The sequence below is a fragment of the Crocodylus porosus genome, unplaced genomic scaffold, assembly GCF_001723895.1.
Source record: "Crocodylus porosus isolate Cpor-Errol unplaced genomic scaffold, CroPor_comp1, whole genome shotgun sequence".
NCBI classification, from domain to species: domain Eukaryota; kingdom Metazoa; phylum Chordata; order Crocodylia; family Crocodylidae; genus Crocodylus; species Crocodylus porosus.
The window spans coordinates 88,346,788-88,363,641 of record NW_017728947.1 but is presented as its reverse complement, the minus strand read 5'-3'; the positions used below and the strand labels follow the sequence as shown (position 1 = coordinate 88,363,641).

Sequence of the window (16,854 nt, the reverse complement as noted above, 5' to 3'; positions counted from 1 at the left end):
TGCTGTCCTTTACCACTAGGTTAAAACCAGGGACTCATCAGTGAGTAAGAGATGGGAATTTGGGGAGAATTTTTAGAGAAAAATAATATTGTGTGATATTTCTCAGTCAAATCTGGCTGTCATATCCTATAATTAGAAGTAATAAAATCACAGAGCCTTACTAACCCGATCTTTCTTGGCAAAAGCTAGTTTTTGAAAATATACTGCATGTTGTAAGTGATAATCAACAGCTTGTCTCAATGCAAGACAGACAGACAGAGAGCACTGGTAGGTGTTAAATTTAATGGCACAGTGAGATCTAATCCTGGATGCTAACAATTGGGTGTCCTACTATGCCACATATGCAGGGCAGGACGCACAGTTTTGGGGATCAGGAATAGATTTAATCACACATTAATTTAATATCTGCTGGCACCCTCTCTCTGTCTGCTTCACATGAACACATTAAGCAGTCGCTGATGTTGTGCTTCCTGCAGTGTCCTTTCAACTTGCTGGCACATGTGAAGCTTGGGATCTTGCTCCTAGACTCCAAAGTATGGATAGAAAAAGTCCAGATGGGCCGGCAACTGAGAAGGCTGAAGCAAGTGGGGAAGGGACCCATTTCTCACACCTGGGAAGCAGAGCACTGCAACCTGCCACAGGGCTGTGCTGCTCAGCTTTAACATGCCACACATGCAAATAGTGCACAAGGCAAGACTACAGTATTTCATGTGAAACCATTTTCTTACTCTTTATACTGTGGTCCAAAAGTAAACTAAGATTGTCCTTTTTTATTAAATAATAAAAAACCCTTTCTAATCATTAAACTGTAAAGATGGTTTTATTCCAAAATTCTTCATCACAAGAATGTTTACAATTTTAAATAACATAAACTTAATCCCAAATCATAGAATCAAGCCTTGCAATAAATACAAAGAGCCTTGAAAGCTCTGTGGTGGTTGTCAGTGAGCACTTTTTTTTTTAGACTTCAAAGATTCCAACCTAAAGCACGTTTAGACTCTGCCTTTAATAGCAATGTATTTCACTCAGCTCAGGAAATTAATATTTGAGGTACAGGTACCACTGTCAAGGAAAATATAGCTGATTTTCCTCAGTTACCAAAAGTCATATGATCCTTTTAACAATGGTAACAAAAGCTGCCTGCTCAAAGGGGAAGTGAATGCAAGATGTCTTTCACTGCAGAAACATAACAGTGCTGCTGCCCAGCCTTCTGGAACAAGAATAGGCTAATCAGAATTATTACTTTTATCCCATTATGAGGGAATAACTGATGCTATGTTTAAGGCATTGTAATATTAATACTATGCTGGCAACAGCTTTTAGCGTATGCAAGGTACTGTACAGACTATTATTTTCATTCAATCACTGAGCCTGGTGTCTAACAGAAGCTCAAATCTGACATATCTTTTGGGGTTATAAAGCCAGCACATTTTAAATGGTCAAAGCTGTGTACAGACATTCAAATAATCTGGGAGAATTCTCAAAGGTTTCTTCTCATGGTAGAAAAACTTACCCAGAACCATGTGTACAGACATTCAAATGGTGAGGCCCTGAAGAGTAGACAGCTTGCAGTAATGACACTGTGCAACAAGGTGTGTAAGGGCTGGGGGGCTGTGCACACATCTCAGTATGCTCTGCAGGTTCCCTTAATCTGCCTGGCAACAGATGGTAGTAGTGCATAGGGCAGCCCTAATTGGGTAACCCAGACTGCCCATGGTCAATCTGTGTTGTCAGCATGTAGACATTTGCTTTCCCAGGAGAAACTCTCCAGGAAGTGCTTTAACCCTGGTTGTACCCAGGTTATATTTCTTCTGGAGTGGTCATTTTACTCTGAGAGAAAAAGCCTGAACTTCTGTATACTCATGGTTTCTCCTGGGAGAGCAGCAACTGTCCCAGGATAAAATTAATGTCTGTTAGAGACCCAAGTCATTGGACTTCCTCCTCTGTTCTCAGCTGACTGTTCCATAATCTAACAGGCCTCAGTGAAAAGTGAGTTTTCTTGATATTTAAGTTACCTTTCCATCACCGTTTTCACCTAGGCCTGAAGAGCACCTAAGAGGAACTAGCATTATATATTTGTTTTCTTCACAGTAAGTGCTTTACATTTATGTCCTAGCCCTTTCTGGAAGTCATGCAGTGCTATACTTATTACACTAGCTCTAGGTAAGCTTTCTCCTCCTCCCCATTACTAGCTACAACCAAAGCAGCACACCATTAGAGGGGCTGAAGGAAAAGTGTAGGTAAGTTATACTTTGGGCTTTCACTGCTATAAACTACCTTTTTTCTGTTTTACACCTATCTTGTCACTGCAGTTGCTTTCTCCACCATCATGGTATTTTAAAATCCAATTTGCTACAAGTGTTACTTCCTGCTGCAGTTATGAGGTTTAGTAAAACAGGAACAGCAATCATGATAACACTTCTATTTTTAATGCAAGGGGACTTACAATTTGTACATAAAAAATGGATCACTCATTATGTTATATAATACCACAGTGTGTACTTGTGTTTCATTACAATTCAAATAATATTATAAAATTAACACCATGACAAAAAAGTTTTGTGATGAAGGCACTGGACTGGATTCACAATCAAGAACTTAGATCTTTATTTAATTCTTATCTTTGCCACAGACTTCCTGTGTGAGCTTGGCCAAATCATTTTAGTCACTTTTTGTTTCTATTCTTCATTTTCCAGATGGAGATGCAGTTTCACATGCTGTATGGATAATAATTAAAGAGTAGGAGGTGCACAGGTGCTAGTGAAGGGTTTCTAGGACCATCTATTTTGCCTGTTCCCAACTTTAGCAGTTCCTTATTAGCAGGTGTGTGTGTTGGGGGGATAATCTAATAGTAACTCTGGAAGTCTGTAAAGGAAAGTCAATGTAGTACTCCCAGAAGCTTTTCAATCATATCTGAGTGTGTGCTATAGAAGGACAGACCATCCACTTCCATTTCAAGACTGGCAGTTACTCCACTGCGAACTCCATGATGTCTAAGTATTTGCAGCAAATTTTCTTCCTTAAAAAGAAAAAATATAATGAGTACCCTAATCAAGCAAATGGTATCACGCTCTTTCAGTTAAACCTTGGAGAAACTGTGACCACATCCTCTTCAGCATTTATTTTAGCTAGCAGTATTGAAAACATCACCATTTTATAGTGACCAAAGAGTATAGTTAGCTGGAAATCTCAATGCTGAGGGACTGAGAAAAGACTATTTTCACAGATACCCTTTACTGAGCACTGTTAATGATCCTAAACAAAAAAATCTATTTGTGTTCATTCAGAAATCTGAATTCTCTTTAGTGACACATCCTCATGCAAAGTGTCTTAAACACCATCTGGATCACCCAGAAAGTAATGGTTTAAAGCAGTCTGGATCTGACTGTAGTTAATGGCCAGAGCTGGTGTACTCGCGCATGACTGCATGCCTCTATGTGCATGCATGCATGTGTATGCATGTTTGTGGTTCCGCTTTAGTTGGCATAAATTCATTTCTCATTCCTCAATAAATAAATGTATTTCTTAATATAGAGAGCAGCCAGAAATAGATACATTAGTAAAAGAAAGAACATAAGAAAAAAGAATAGATGAAGAGAAAGAGGGATAGAAAAATACTGGGACAAACATGGTACCCTACCCATCATTTTTCCTCAGTTTCTCTCAGGGATTCCTATCTTGCCTGCAGGGTCTATTAATTTCTTAGAGACCTATGGAAGCTTACCACCACATATTGTAGACTGTAATAAAATGAGAGAAGGACAAGCTGGAAAGAAAAAGAAAATCCCTACTCTTTGTAGTTCTCCATGATTGCACATTTTAAATTCCTGTAGCATAATACTTTTTGTTTGGAATTGGATCCCAAATCAAAGTTTATGGTGTACTGTCTTGGCCAGCAGTTATGTAAATATATGAGAAAATGCATTCCAAGTTGTGCTGTTACAGTATACGCGAGGAAAAAAACAACCTTGTCTCAGTGGGGTGCAGGCTAGTAGCAATATGATGCAAGGAAGCAGGGGAGGAATAGGTTCTCAAGAACCCTAACTCAACCTGAAAAATTAAAATGCCTACAGTCATATTTTAAAAGTGTGTGTGTGTGGGGGGGGACCATATAGACATTACATAAAGATCAGTGAAGCATTTTCTCCTATGGATCACACTTCATAAATCATTTCACAGGCAACACCCTTTTCTGTTTTTCTTTTCAAAGTAAAATGATCTATTCCTTTACCAAGTATATGAGAATTTTGCAAATACAGTAAAATGTTGTTCCAGTTGCTCTTTTGCCATTTAAATTTAGGTGTTAGAACCTTCTTGTATTAACACTGACTGTAGACAAAGACCTTATTTCAATACCATGTTAATAAAAAAAAGTAGAGTAGGAAAAGCCTAGGCACTCTCTATTTTCTTCCCCTTTATGCAGTTCACTGGCCTTGTAAGTAATGTCACGCAATCAATTTCTCTTGCTAGGAAAGTTTTTCTGTTATTATTCTAATATTTTTCTTTCCATTTGTGTGAGATCTTGTGCTTGGGTAGAAATTACTAAAGGAATGTCCTAACCTTGACAGATAGGACTATACTTTGCTTTCATATGTGAAATAGCCCTATGTTTGCACTTCATGCAAAATTATACATAGCAAATTCCATTATAGGCTTTACCCAAAAGTCCTATACAATTCTTTACAAAGCTAAACTGTCAGTCATCTGTTTTATCAAATGTTACAGTATTTGTGCAGCAATATTTCAAAATCCTACCTCTTACAGTATTTTTACTACAACACATGGTACTATTAAGGTAGTATTATATTTATGTTTAACGTAATTTTGTATGAATGTTTGAAAAAGCATTTCTAGAAGCACTGAAATACAGCCCCACAAGCCAATTAGCTGCCTTTCTTACTTTTCGTAGTCATTTGATATAGTTCAGAGCAAAAGCAGCCTTAAATAAGCTGCTGCTTTTATGTTAAAGAACTAGTAAATGCAAAGGTATGTTGTGTCAAACTGAACAATCAAACTACTACAGACCATAGTTACCTGAGTCCAAGATGCCTTTGAATTTAAGACAACCCCCTCCCCCCACAGTATTTAAATTCTACACATGGAAAATTTGTAAAATAATAAAAAATGCCATGGATAAAATCTAATTATTGAAGGGTTGTTTTACATTTGCCCTCCCCCCACTGCTATGACAGGGAAAGCAGTGGTGGGAGCAGGAAGAGGGGTGGCAAGCAGCGGAGTCGTCAAGCAGCCTGACCCCCCTCCCCACCTGCCATTGGGGTGCCATGCTGCTGCCTGCATCTCTTAGCACCCACTCCTCTCCCCTGGGCCTGTGTCCCCTGGTGTCTGCCCCCCACTACCACCTGCCCCCTCTGTGCCTTCCCCTTTCCTGGCAGGGCCTGCTCCCCCCTGCCACTTGCTTCCCTAACACTACTTAAACTGAGACTCAGCTCTAGCCTCACTCCAGCCCAGGGCACAAAGCACCTACTGGCTCTAGCCTATCTATGCAGCAGAAGCTGAGATGATGGCAGCTCCAGGCCTGGAGTTGAGGCCTGAGCTGCCATCAGTGCAACCACAGTTACCAGGCCAAGCAGGAGCCAGAACCAGCAGGTTGCTCCATGCTCCGGGTCAGAGCTGTTGGGGGGAAGGTGAGAGGGAAGGGTAGGCAGCGGGGGCAGATGTGAGGGGCAGGGCAGAGGTGGGGAGCTGCAGGGCTGGCAGGGAGCAGAGGTAGTGGGGGACAGAGGTGGGTGGCGGGGCCAGAGGCAGTCGGGAGAAGGGCAGTGGCTACGGCTCTGAAGTCCCCCATGAGAACCAGAGGCTGGAAACTTCTGCTATCTGTCTGAAGAAAGCCTCATCCTCCTGGTGTGGTGGTCTATAGCTGGCGCTCACCACAACTTTACCCTTGTTGCCCTCCCCTCTGACCCTAACCCAGGGACTTTCAACAGGCCTATTTCCAGTTTCATACTGTCCCTCTGAATAATCATACAATCATAAAGTGAAACTCTTTCTCCTCTTCTGCCCTGCCTGTTCTTCCTGAACACTATATCCCATCCATCACAGTACTTCAGTCACTTTTAGTCTATTGTTTCTTTCTAATTAAGAATACAACATGGGATAAAAGCTTTCCAATGCTTCTTGTTGGAGGAAATTGATTGACTCAGAATCTGTTCTGTCTTCCATTGTAAAAACAGAGGCACATCCACACCTCTGGTCTTTTTTGCAGTGCAGGCAGAATGAGGGTGCAGTATTTTTGGTGGGAAATGACATCCATGTTTCCATGGCAGTCTTTTTCACTGCAGTGGATTATTATTTATTGGTTTCATAGAAGAAGTGCCATATTGGGGAGAGTTTTGAATGCAGATAAAGGAAGCTATTTGGTATACAGAGGCTCATTCAAATATCTTATTTGCATTTAGGTTTGCTGTTCAGAACTTCTAAGCACAGAACAGCATCAGCAGTGATGGGTGGGGGGAAGGGAGTTAGAATGGTGCTTTTTTTATCTTTTCTGGGCGACTAGCCAGAGTATTAGAATCTGCTACAGTTGCACAGAAACTGTCCATTGAAAGCATAACTTATCTGGAATTTCTTACTCAATTTTATTTTTTATTTTACACTTAATGGAATAATGTGTTGAACTTCAGGAAACCTGCTGCAGTGTTTACCATTTTGTGGCTTACAGTTAAAGCCACCATAGCCCCTTGTCATAATTTCTAATTTTCTTTTATCTGTGCCTACCTAGTTCTTCCCATGAATTTTATCTGAATAGATTTTATTATTGAAGTTACAAGGGTGCTTCCCATTATCAGACTATTAGCTGTAGAACTTAATAAAAATATAAATGCAAGACAGAATTTTGCATGAGAGACTGAGGTTAATCACAATATTTCGTTACCAGGGATTCTGATTCAATTAAACTAGGTTTCAAGTCATATGGCATTAAAGGGGAATGAAAAGTTACTGTAACTGAAAAAAATCAGTGAAAACTAAAAAATGACATGTCTCTTTCAATTTGGAGATGATAGATACCACAAGTTGTGTCAAGTAATAAGACCACTACATACAAATAAACAACTAAGGGGACAGTTTCAATAGTCTCCTTCTGATCTCCTCATGACTTGTAACAACAATAAGCAAAAAGTGCATGTTCTGGTCTGAGAAACTCTTGCAATAGTCAGTGATTCAAACTCGTGACATAAAGAAATAAACTCTGAGTATCTAGGCTTTGTTGTGTTTTTTTGGTGTGGAACACAATTTTTGGGGTTTTTTGTTTGTTTGTTTTTGGTTGAGTTTTTTTGGTGTTTGCTAATAAAGCCATGATTGTCATCAGCCTATGTTACTTCTGAGAACTGTTGAGTAAAACCTATTATGATCTCCATAGAAGTACTACCGTGATAAGCTTGATATATATGACAGGCAGATAAATACATGGATGTACTTGCAGATCATGCAAATTGTATCGACTTTTTCCAAGCCACAACCACGGCTATTCTTCTCCTGAACATTTAAGTGCTGCAAACCATTGTGCTAGCACACCAGGGCAGATCCTGTTTCTTTGCTAAATTGACCTTTTATGGCAAAGAAAAAAATAAAACTATAATTCGTCACATGCCACAATGAGTTCATATCCCTTTCTACCATTTTATATTTTTCTCATTTTGCAAATATCCATAATTACAGCATAATGCCTAGTTCTGAACTACATTGGTAAAACTAATGAACTTTAATACTCTTTCCTTCCTTTAATTTTGAATAATCTAAAAGAGCAGGTATTACATCTTGTATGATCTTGAATTCCATGTGCTAAATTTCAATCAACAGCAAGTTTTGTGGCTGGCTTCTTTAAATGGAAAATATTGCAGATTTCCAATTAAAATTACACTATCAGGCACCACTGTAATCATCTTGGTTTCTAGCAACATAAACATATTCAAGAGGGAAGTTAGATTACATTTGAAGATGGAAGGTACTGATAGTGCAAGTTGAAAAAACAGCAAAACCCTACAGTTGTTTATATGCGCCCTTCAAATTGTTTATGCTAATTTAATCCAAATGCTCAGAGAAGCCCAACAGCTGGTATGTCATAGAGATCAAGTCTACATGTTTTTAAATTAGTTTAGTTTAGTGAAGAAAGTCTAGTTAGCAACCACTCAGACTGAAATCTTGTTTATATAAAGACAGACATCTGCAACATATAAAAATTTTTACACTGCCTCATTCTGGCAGGCACATCTATCTTTAAGAAGTGAACAATTTTCTATGCTCACCTAATCCTTAGACTTTTTTGTAGAATATGCCAGCTGTAGTGTGACACATCCACCAGGATTAAAAACTAAAAGTTCAAATATGATACCAATGGCTTTTGACCCACTGGTCTGGGCTGGATTAGAACCAGTGATCAACCAGTGATCAACTGCTGATTGGTTCACTTTACTATAGCAATCTGCTGATGTTTTTAATCTACCAAAATACCTTAGTAACGGATGGAAGAGCTGATGCCCAAGCCACCTTTTGGGACAATCTGGGGAATCCAATAGCTTTCCTCAGATAGCGATCATGTATCTCACAGGTGTTGAGGATATAGAGAGAGCAAGCAACAGCATAACCTCCCCAGTTAGAGACCCCTGCAAGAGAAAGTTGCTATGAAATTAAACAGAAAAATTAAATGTAAAATCTTAAAGAAAAAAAAGCAAGTGAATGTAATCTGCAAGTCCCAAAGCAATATCAGTTGAATCTCGAAGACTAGGAACAGAGACTGCATTTGTCTCTGGATAAATTGTGCCTGTGTTTGTCCTCGAACAAAAGTATCTTGCCTGTACATCATCCTTCTAATCAGGGTTAGTGAGTGCTTTTCTGTCTTTGATTCAACAATGCAATCACAGATAACTATACAAAAGTCCATTGCAGTATCTTAGGATAAACTGTTACTATCCCCTATCTGGGAAATGCTTTTAGCATCTCAGGAAAACAGATATTGGTGTCTATATGACTGTACTTTGTCCCAGAATAAATGTGACATGTTTGCAGCCAAATGGTGGTAAGAAAGGTAGGGGGAGGTGTAGGAAAGGCCTAAAAACACTTATATGGAACTGTTAGAGGTTTTTAATACCTCACATATGACACTATGTACACTAGTTTGCTACATCCTGGGTGTGTCTGTCTACACATGCATTTACTTCAGCCTAGATTTATGCTACTGCACAATGGGTGCATCTACACGTGGCCCTACAGTGCCATTGTTACTGCACTGTGCCAGCTGTGCACAGTTATTTTTAGCTGCTACGTGGCTGTGGCAGTGTGCTATAATGAGGGAACACTTTGCTATGGTGACATAGTTGCACCATCATGGTTTTTGACCACCAACGCTGTCACTGTAGCATCATGTGTAGACGCGCCCAGTAAGGGTTTTTGGGTAGGGGTCTACACATGCAGGGATTAGTGAGTAGATTTGGTCCCAGTTCCCTGCAGCCATGCAATATACCCCTGCCACCACCAGGAGGAACTCCAGGCTCCCTCTGGATCAGGGTGGGCAAAATGCAGCCCGCGGGCAGGATGCAGCCCACCAGGCCATTCTATCTGGCCTGCAGGGCCCCTCAGAAATTTAGAAAATTAATATTCATCTGCTTGTAGCTGCTTTTCATGTGGCCTTCAATGGCTTGCCAAAACTCAGTAAGCGGACCTCCACCCAAAATAATAGCCTGCCCCTGCTCTGGGTGCTAGCCCAGGGGCTGGCAGGGAGCATCCTGCTGCTGGGGTGGGCACAATGTCCCACTGCTCTGGCAGCAGGGAGCTCCTGGTCCTGGCTTCCCGACCAGAGGCACGGGGCTTAGAAAGAGCTGCTGGGGAGGGGCAGTTCCCAGCCCCCTGACCTGATCCACCAGTGGGGCAGCTAGCAGCTAGCTCACTGCTAGCTGCCCCACCAGTGGATTGCAGCAGGGGGCTGGGACCTACTCCACCCTTGCAGTTCTTTCCAAGTCCCATACCTCAATCACCTGATTGGGGCCTGGGGCTGGGACCTACCCCTGACTGAAACAGTTCCTGGCCAGCCCCCACCTGCATGGGAAAGTCTGCATGTGCAGCCTGGAGCTGGCTGGGGTTGCCCAAAACAGGACAGGCTGTACTGCCCAACAGGACTGGGGACTTCCCAAAAAAGGCTGCACTGCTTCCCTGTGAAGCCTGGGTCTGGCTGGGACCTGTCCTGGTCTGGGACAGGTCCCATCCAGCTCCAGGCTGGGCAGGAAACTGTCCCCATGCAGGAAGCTCCCAGCTCCTGCTCCATGATTACAATTGCAATCACGGAGCAGGGGCTGGGGAGCTTGTTCCCAGCCCCAGCTCTGCGATCATGGAGCAGGGGCTGGGAACAAGCTCTCAGTCCCCACCTTGTGATTGCAATCTGGGAGTGGGGGCTAGAAGTTCCCTGCTGCTGGGGCAGGGGGACATTGTCTCCACACAGGCACACAGGGTGAGGCTGGGAAGTTTGTTCCCTGCCCAGCTCTGTGAGCATGGAGCTGGGGGGGAAAACAAGCTCCCCAGCCCCCGCCAGCAGGGAGCTCCCAGGGCTGGCTCTGTGATTGTGGGGCCACTGCTGGGAGATAAGGGTCTCCCAGCTCCCCACTCCCCAATCATGATGGCAAAGCAGGGGCTGGAAGATAAGGATCTCCCAAACCCTACTTCCCAAATGCAATCTTGGAGCAGGGGGCTTGGAGCTCCCTACTGCTGAGGCAGAGGGACATAATCCCCACCTGGGCTCCTCTGGCAATGCCTGCCCAGGCAGCTATCTCCTGCCCCCTAGTGGACGGCTGACTGGGAGCAGATTTTGTTCCTGGTATCTACACGAGCACTATGGTGCCATTACTAATGCCAAGTAAATTTGGTAGCAAATTTACTCAGTATTAGGGAAGCTGGATGAGAAGTAAGCATATGCATGTGCTTACACACAAGTACTTTGCAGTAAACTATACTAATGCAATGTTAAGTGTCTTGCATAGATGCACCCTCTGAGAAGTTATCCGTTATGTGATACAGTTTTATGCTTAGAAATGTACTATGCTGAAAAACTCAGCTGGCAAGTGCTACAGATGAGTAAGGTCTAGCTTTTATGATTACTAGTGATGCAGAGAGAATCACAAAAAATAAATTATGAACCAATAGTAGAACACACGTTTTGATGCATTTTAATGGCGTAGTTTTCCCTGATGCCTGCCTTGGACTGAAATAGTCTATAAGAATAGCTGTGTATTGTATGATTAAATGTACCACAGAGATTTTCTATTTTTAAAATATAGTACATTTTATTTTTGTTCTTACAGGAACACTCTAAGGAAAAACCTTTCACATGGAATTCTATAGCCCCAACAAAATTCTCCAAATTAAATTTAGATGACTTATGTTGCACCATTTATATCATACACTTCTTGACATTCCTGTAACATCAGTTCTTTAGTGTACATAGAAAGAGTACTGGGGGTAATGGGGGTCATTTTAATACTCTGGGACTGAGTCAAGAATAGAGCTTGAGAATCTTGAGCAACATATTTTCTCTCATTTGGCTGATACAATAATTTTGCCACTCCAATTCACATTTATTCTTTAGGATTCCTTTTGTATTGGTATGTGTTGTATCCTACATTTATGTATTTATTTTAAAGATGAGCAAAAATATTAGCTGATGGTTTAAACATTTATTTCAGATTAAATTGATACAGGTTTACATAACCCCTACTTTAGTTTTGCATTGGGGTTTGAAACAAAGGCAAACACTCAAACGGCTAATAGTTAAAAAAGAATTCCACTTCTTTTGTGAGACATGAATCCTGTGTAGCTTTCACTTAACCCAGTTTTGCCATATTTTTAGCAAACTTAGGCTACATGACCAGATTTTGATACAAAAATCAGAAACAAATTGAGTTTTTGTCACTTAGAAAAAGTCAATGTAGAATTAACTGCAACATACTTGCTATATTTTCACTTCTTTTTCATTAAACATTTTTCTTTTTACTTACCAGCTACAATAGTGAAATCGGCTTCAACATCACAAGCTATAGTATCTCCATTTTTTATGTGCTTTTTTACGGCTTCTTTTACTTTCCCCATTCCCAGTTCATTTCCTCCATCTCCAATGCCTTCATTAAAAGGAAAATAAATTGTATGAGCACCAAACTGTATCTAACAAATATAAACTTCTTTATAATCTATCCATTGCCTTTCACAATAGCTTGTGTTACAGTTCTGTTCTCCTTTCAAGCTGAGTGCTTTCCTATTTTCAGAAGTGCCACAAAACAGGAGATCATAAAACATAGGTGGAGGCATAATGATATTATGTACTTATCTGTAAGATGTTACAGATGTGTCGTAATTAAACATACAAGCTGCAAACAACAAAAGGATGATATTTTCATACCCTCATGAAGAGATACTCTGTCTAACAGAAAGTAGTAGAAACGCTTAGCTAAATGTCCTGTAATACAATATTGTATAGATAACATGTGAAACATGAAACGTAACTGCAGTCATTTGGAAAATGCAACTTATGCTGTTAGTATAGAGAAAATAAAACAAATAGTAATAGTTTTTGTACAAATATACAAAAAGTTTACACAATGATTTTGGGAACAGCAGGAGCTCTTTTGAAAGAACTTAACAATTTGTTCTACCAGAGATGTAACGGCAGCTCTGCTCCCAAGGCAGTGTTGGCTATAGGGCTTCTGGTAGCTACAGAAGTTGCTGTTCGGGCACCCTTACTCCCTCCTAAGTGGGCACCCAGTGTTGCTGCCCTTGTCACCCCCACTTATTTATGCTACTGGGTCCTACTGTGCCATTATATAGAGAGACCTCTTGCTTTTTCTGCTTATTTTCCAAACCATTTTTCTCCATGGTTTGAGAACTACACTTTCTCAAAAGTAGCCTCTGATTTTGGGTGTGTATATATATATTTTAGGTGTTCAACTTGATTACTGCTTGTCTTTCATAAAAGTAAAGTATCTTCAGTCTCAGTAAAGCCAATAGTAACTGTATTACTGGGCATGTTAGGAGGAAAAGATGTTGGCTGTCCCAGGTGTCACATTTTAGGCAGCCAAAAATAAGGCCCTTTTGAAAAATATGTTGGATAATCAGAACTTTAAAGAACACAATGCCATATAAATTATTACATATCAATCTGAGCAAGTTCACAAAATCTGCCTCTTAGTGTCAAATAATTATGCAGTCACACACACTACTTAATCAGGAATTGACATATTTCAGTTATTTGTTAATTTAAAACTGAAATTTTGGACTTTGAAGATTTTAAGGAAAATTACTCTTTCATATTTTGTAAAATAGAAAACATTTATATTTACAAAACAGTACTGTGCACCAAATTCTTCATCATTATCTATTGTTTTAATAACTGAAATGCGTCTGGTTGTTAATGCATGTTACATAATAAAAATAAGATGCAATTAATAAAGTATGATCAGTGGAATCTTAACTGAAATTTGATAAATGCAGAATTTTTCCAGAACTGTATTTGTGAGTGCATGTAATTTATATGACAAGTTGAAAGCTGTTTTTCAACAGGAATGGACTATTTAGTTCCAAACTTCTATATTTTCAGATTGAGACAGGACTGAGCCCTGAGAAGATGGTGGGTTAAGTCATTAAGTCTCACACAGATCCATTCAAAATGAGCATAAATTTTTTGGTGACTGTCTGATGTTTGGCCCACATTTTGTTTGCTTCTTGCCATTCAGTTTACTCTACCTTTTACCCAACAACTTCTGCCTCAGTATTCTGTTCAACTCTATAACAATACAGGAATGGAATATTGGATCTTATTTTATTCACTTATTAAATAATTTGCTTAAATCGTTCCTTCATTTTGCTGATACTACATTTTAGGTGTGGATTCTTTGGAGAGCAACTCAAATGGTTTTGGGTCTGCCTTTATCTGATCTTGATGAAATGATGATTGTTGTACTGTAAGCACCCGATACATAGATTTCTTGCCTCCAGGGACAAAAAAATAAAATAAAATGACACAATTTTAGGGGGGGGTTTAAATTAACTCTTGCCTTTTAATGATATTACATAGGTTCTATAGTTACAGATACTAATCCCAAGGGCTTGCCTTCATTTTTCCTTGCTTTACTGTGGGATAGCTGTTTCAGGTATGGTTGTTTAGTGGTAGGATATATTGTTTTGGATATATCCCACTGGTTAACCTATTCATGGGCAGGGAAAGATTTCTCGTCTTCCTCATAGAGATTTCTCCTTCATTGATGGCTTACTTCCTTTCCCTACTTTTCTGCATGTCATACTCCTACTTTAATGGCTCCTTCCTTAAGAGCCCAGCCTTCAGGAAGTAGTGCTGGGGAAGCAGATATGTGGTTGTCCTCTAGATTTTCTAAATGAGCTTTCACTGTCTGTCTTAATCCTTGAAGCCATGATAGCTAAACTTGTCTAAAATGTCAGCCCTTTGTGCCATAAAATACAAAGAAAGAACAAAAAGCTTGACTGTTTTTTATTCAGACCTTTCAGTATTTCATTAACTGCTGCTAAAGGGATCATACAGAAGCATCATCAGCACTAAGACTCTAAGTCAGAGGTGGCATGGGTAGCCTCTGTACAGTGCACAACACTCTGGGGAAGGAACAGACACCACAGTGGCAAATAGGGCAAGAAGCAGAAAACAGAACATTATGCCAGGCAGAAACCACAATGTAGGAAGTAGAAGTCAGAGCAGCAGCTTGGTTATGGAGCAGAGTGCAGGAAGTAGAAAGCTGAATAAAGTACAGTAGAGGTGGCTTACAGTTGCATGATCTGGCCTCCAGTGCTGCCCCTGGATCTGGAGTTGACCCACATGGTGCACACTGGACTGGCTCCATGCACAGGGCCCAGGACACATGTTGCACTTGGTGCCCACTCCAGCCAGGCTGCACTGCATGTGGCACCCCACCCTCACCTGGTTTGGAGGAGGGTGTCTATAGGCCTGATTCAGCCTATGGGGCTGGCTATGCACCATTCATCTGGCCCATGGACTAGCCCAGGGGTTGACAACCTATGGCACATGTGCCGAAGTGGCATGCAGCATGGTTTCTATTGGCACACAGCCCAAGTGGCAGGAAGACCTGTGCCCAGATCGAGCAGCATGTGGCTGCCCAGGAACAACCTTGCACTGCCACTGACCCACGCTGCCAACCCCAGCCAGGTAAGAGTCCCCGGCCCCAACCCTAGCCTGGCACCACCACTGGCCCCAGTCCCGGCCCCAAGCCAGGGGCCGGCAGCACTCTGAAGGCCCCGGCCCCACCCTTGCACTGATGGCCCAGCCAGCACCGCTGCGGGCCCCAGCCAAGTGCCAGCACTGGATCAGGGCTGTTGGCAGCATTGGGATGGAGCTGGGGCTAGGGCTGTGGACCTACATGGGCCCGGGTCCGATCCCAGCACTGCGGACAGCCCCAGCCACGTGTTGCCAGCAGGCCCGGTCCTAGCCACCACCACCGCTACTGCCTGCCCCCGCCCAGTGCTGCCACTGGACATGGGCTGTTGGAAGCATCAGGATGGGGCCTGGACACACAAACTTGCCATGTGCTGCTGGCAGGCCTGGCATCGGCTGGCACCACCACAGGCCCCAGCCCAGTGCCAGCACCGGAATGAGGCCAGGGTCTGGGCCCATGGACCTGCATGGGCCCCAGCCCTATCCTGGCATTGCCAGCAGGCTCAGCCACATGCTGCCAGTGGGCCCAGCCCCAGCCAGCACCACCACCGCCTGCCCCAGCCCAGCCCAACAATGCTGCTGGGCTGGGGCCATCGGCAGTGTAGGGATGGACCCAGGGTTGTGGACCTGCATGGGTCCCAGCCCCATCCCGGCGCTGCAAATGGCTCCAGCCTCATGCTGCCGGTGGGCCCTGGCCCCAGCCCCATGTTGCCCATGGGCCCAGCCATGTGCTGCCAAGCAGCCCTGGCCCCAGCCCTATCCCAACCTCAGCCCTGCTTGGGCCCCAGCCCCATCCCAGCTCCACCGACAGCCTCAACCTGCTATATCCTCCTGCTTCTGCTATGTGTGCCCTGCTATGTATTTCTCTGCTCTCGTTTTGTTTTTCTGATATGCTGGCACTCCGGCACCTTTCAAAGTAGCCATTGTGGTTTTTTCAGCACTCCCGCCAAAAAGTGGTGCCTACCCCTGGACCAGCTTTATACCACTCATCCAGTCTGTGAGGCAGATGAGTTTGATACCCCTGGAGAAGGTAAAGGGATCAAAATGGCACTTATGGAGGTTGCACGGATAATTTCTGGCATGCCTGCCAAAAGGTTGGCCCCCGCTTTCTTAGAAGATCAGTGTAACAGGGGACCTACCGGGGCTGATCCAGCCGTGGCCCACACACCTGTTCTTGGGCTAACCACCCGCCTTCTCACCCACCATGTCTTGGACTTAATTGATTAATTAATAGATGTACTTAGGCAGGAGGCTGCTCATTTACTGCCCCGCTGTGAGGGGGTGCTATCTGTGGCTCCATTCCTCCCCTACTCTGCAGCCCAAGCCTCGCAGATGACCTCATGATGTTTTCAAATGCACTAGTCCTCCGTGATGGGCCCCAGAATCCTGCTGTAGGACCCCACCTGGTTTCCTCCCTTCAGGCGAACACTGCTGCCATCATACCAGGCCACGTATCACCCTACCATCAGTTCCCCTTCGGGTGTGGTCCCCTCACTGGGACCTTTGGCTCACACTAGCCCCAGTCCACCTCCAGGCTGGTCGGGACCCCAGGCACTTAGGCATTCCTCTTGGTGGGCCTCCTTGCCCTTCTGACCCTCCTGGTCCTAGCCCCCACCTGGGCCACACAGGGGAAGCTCTGGCAGGCCTCAATGTATGACCCATAC

The 16,854-nt window shown here is 42.8% G+C and overlaps 1 protein-coding gene across 3 annotated transcripts in view; it reads right to left on the bottom strand.

Moving 5' to 3' along the window:
* Nucleotides 1-2,407: 2,407 nt before the first annotated feature.
* CUNH14orf159 (chromosome unknown C14orf159 homolog) overlaps nt 2,408-16,854 on the bottom strand; it is a 49,417-nt gene continuing 34,970 nt past the window's right edge. For all 3 annotated transcript variants that reach the window (XM_019552408.1, XM_019552410.1, XM_019552411.1), the window contains 3 exons: nt 12,000-12,119; nt 8,470-8,621; nt 2,408-3,019 (listed from right to left, as the gene is read on the bottom strand). In XM_019552408.1, the coding sequence (XP_019407953.1) occupies nt 2,879-3,019; nt 8,470-8,621; nt 12,000-12,119 (413 nt within the window). In that variant the 3' untranslated portion in view covers nt 2,408-2,878. The remainder of the gene's footprint in view (nt 3,020-8,469; nt 8,622-11,999; nt 12,120-16,854) is intronic.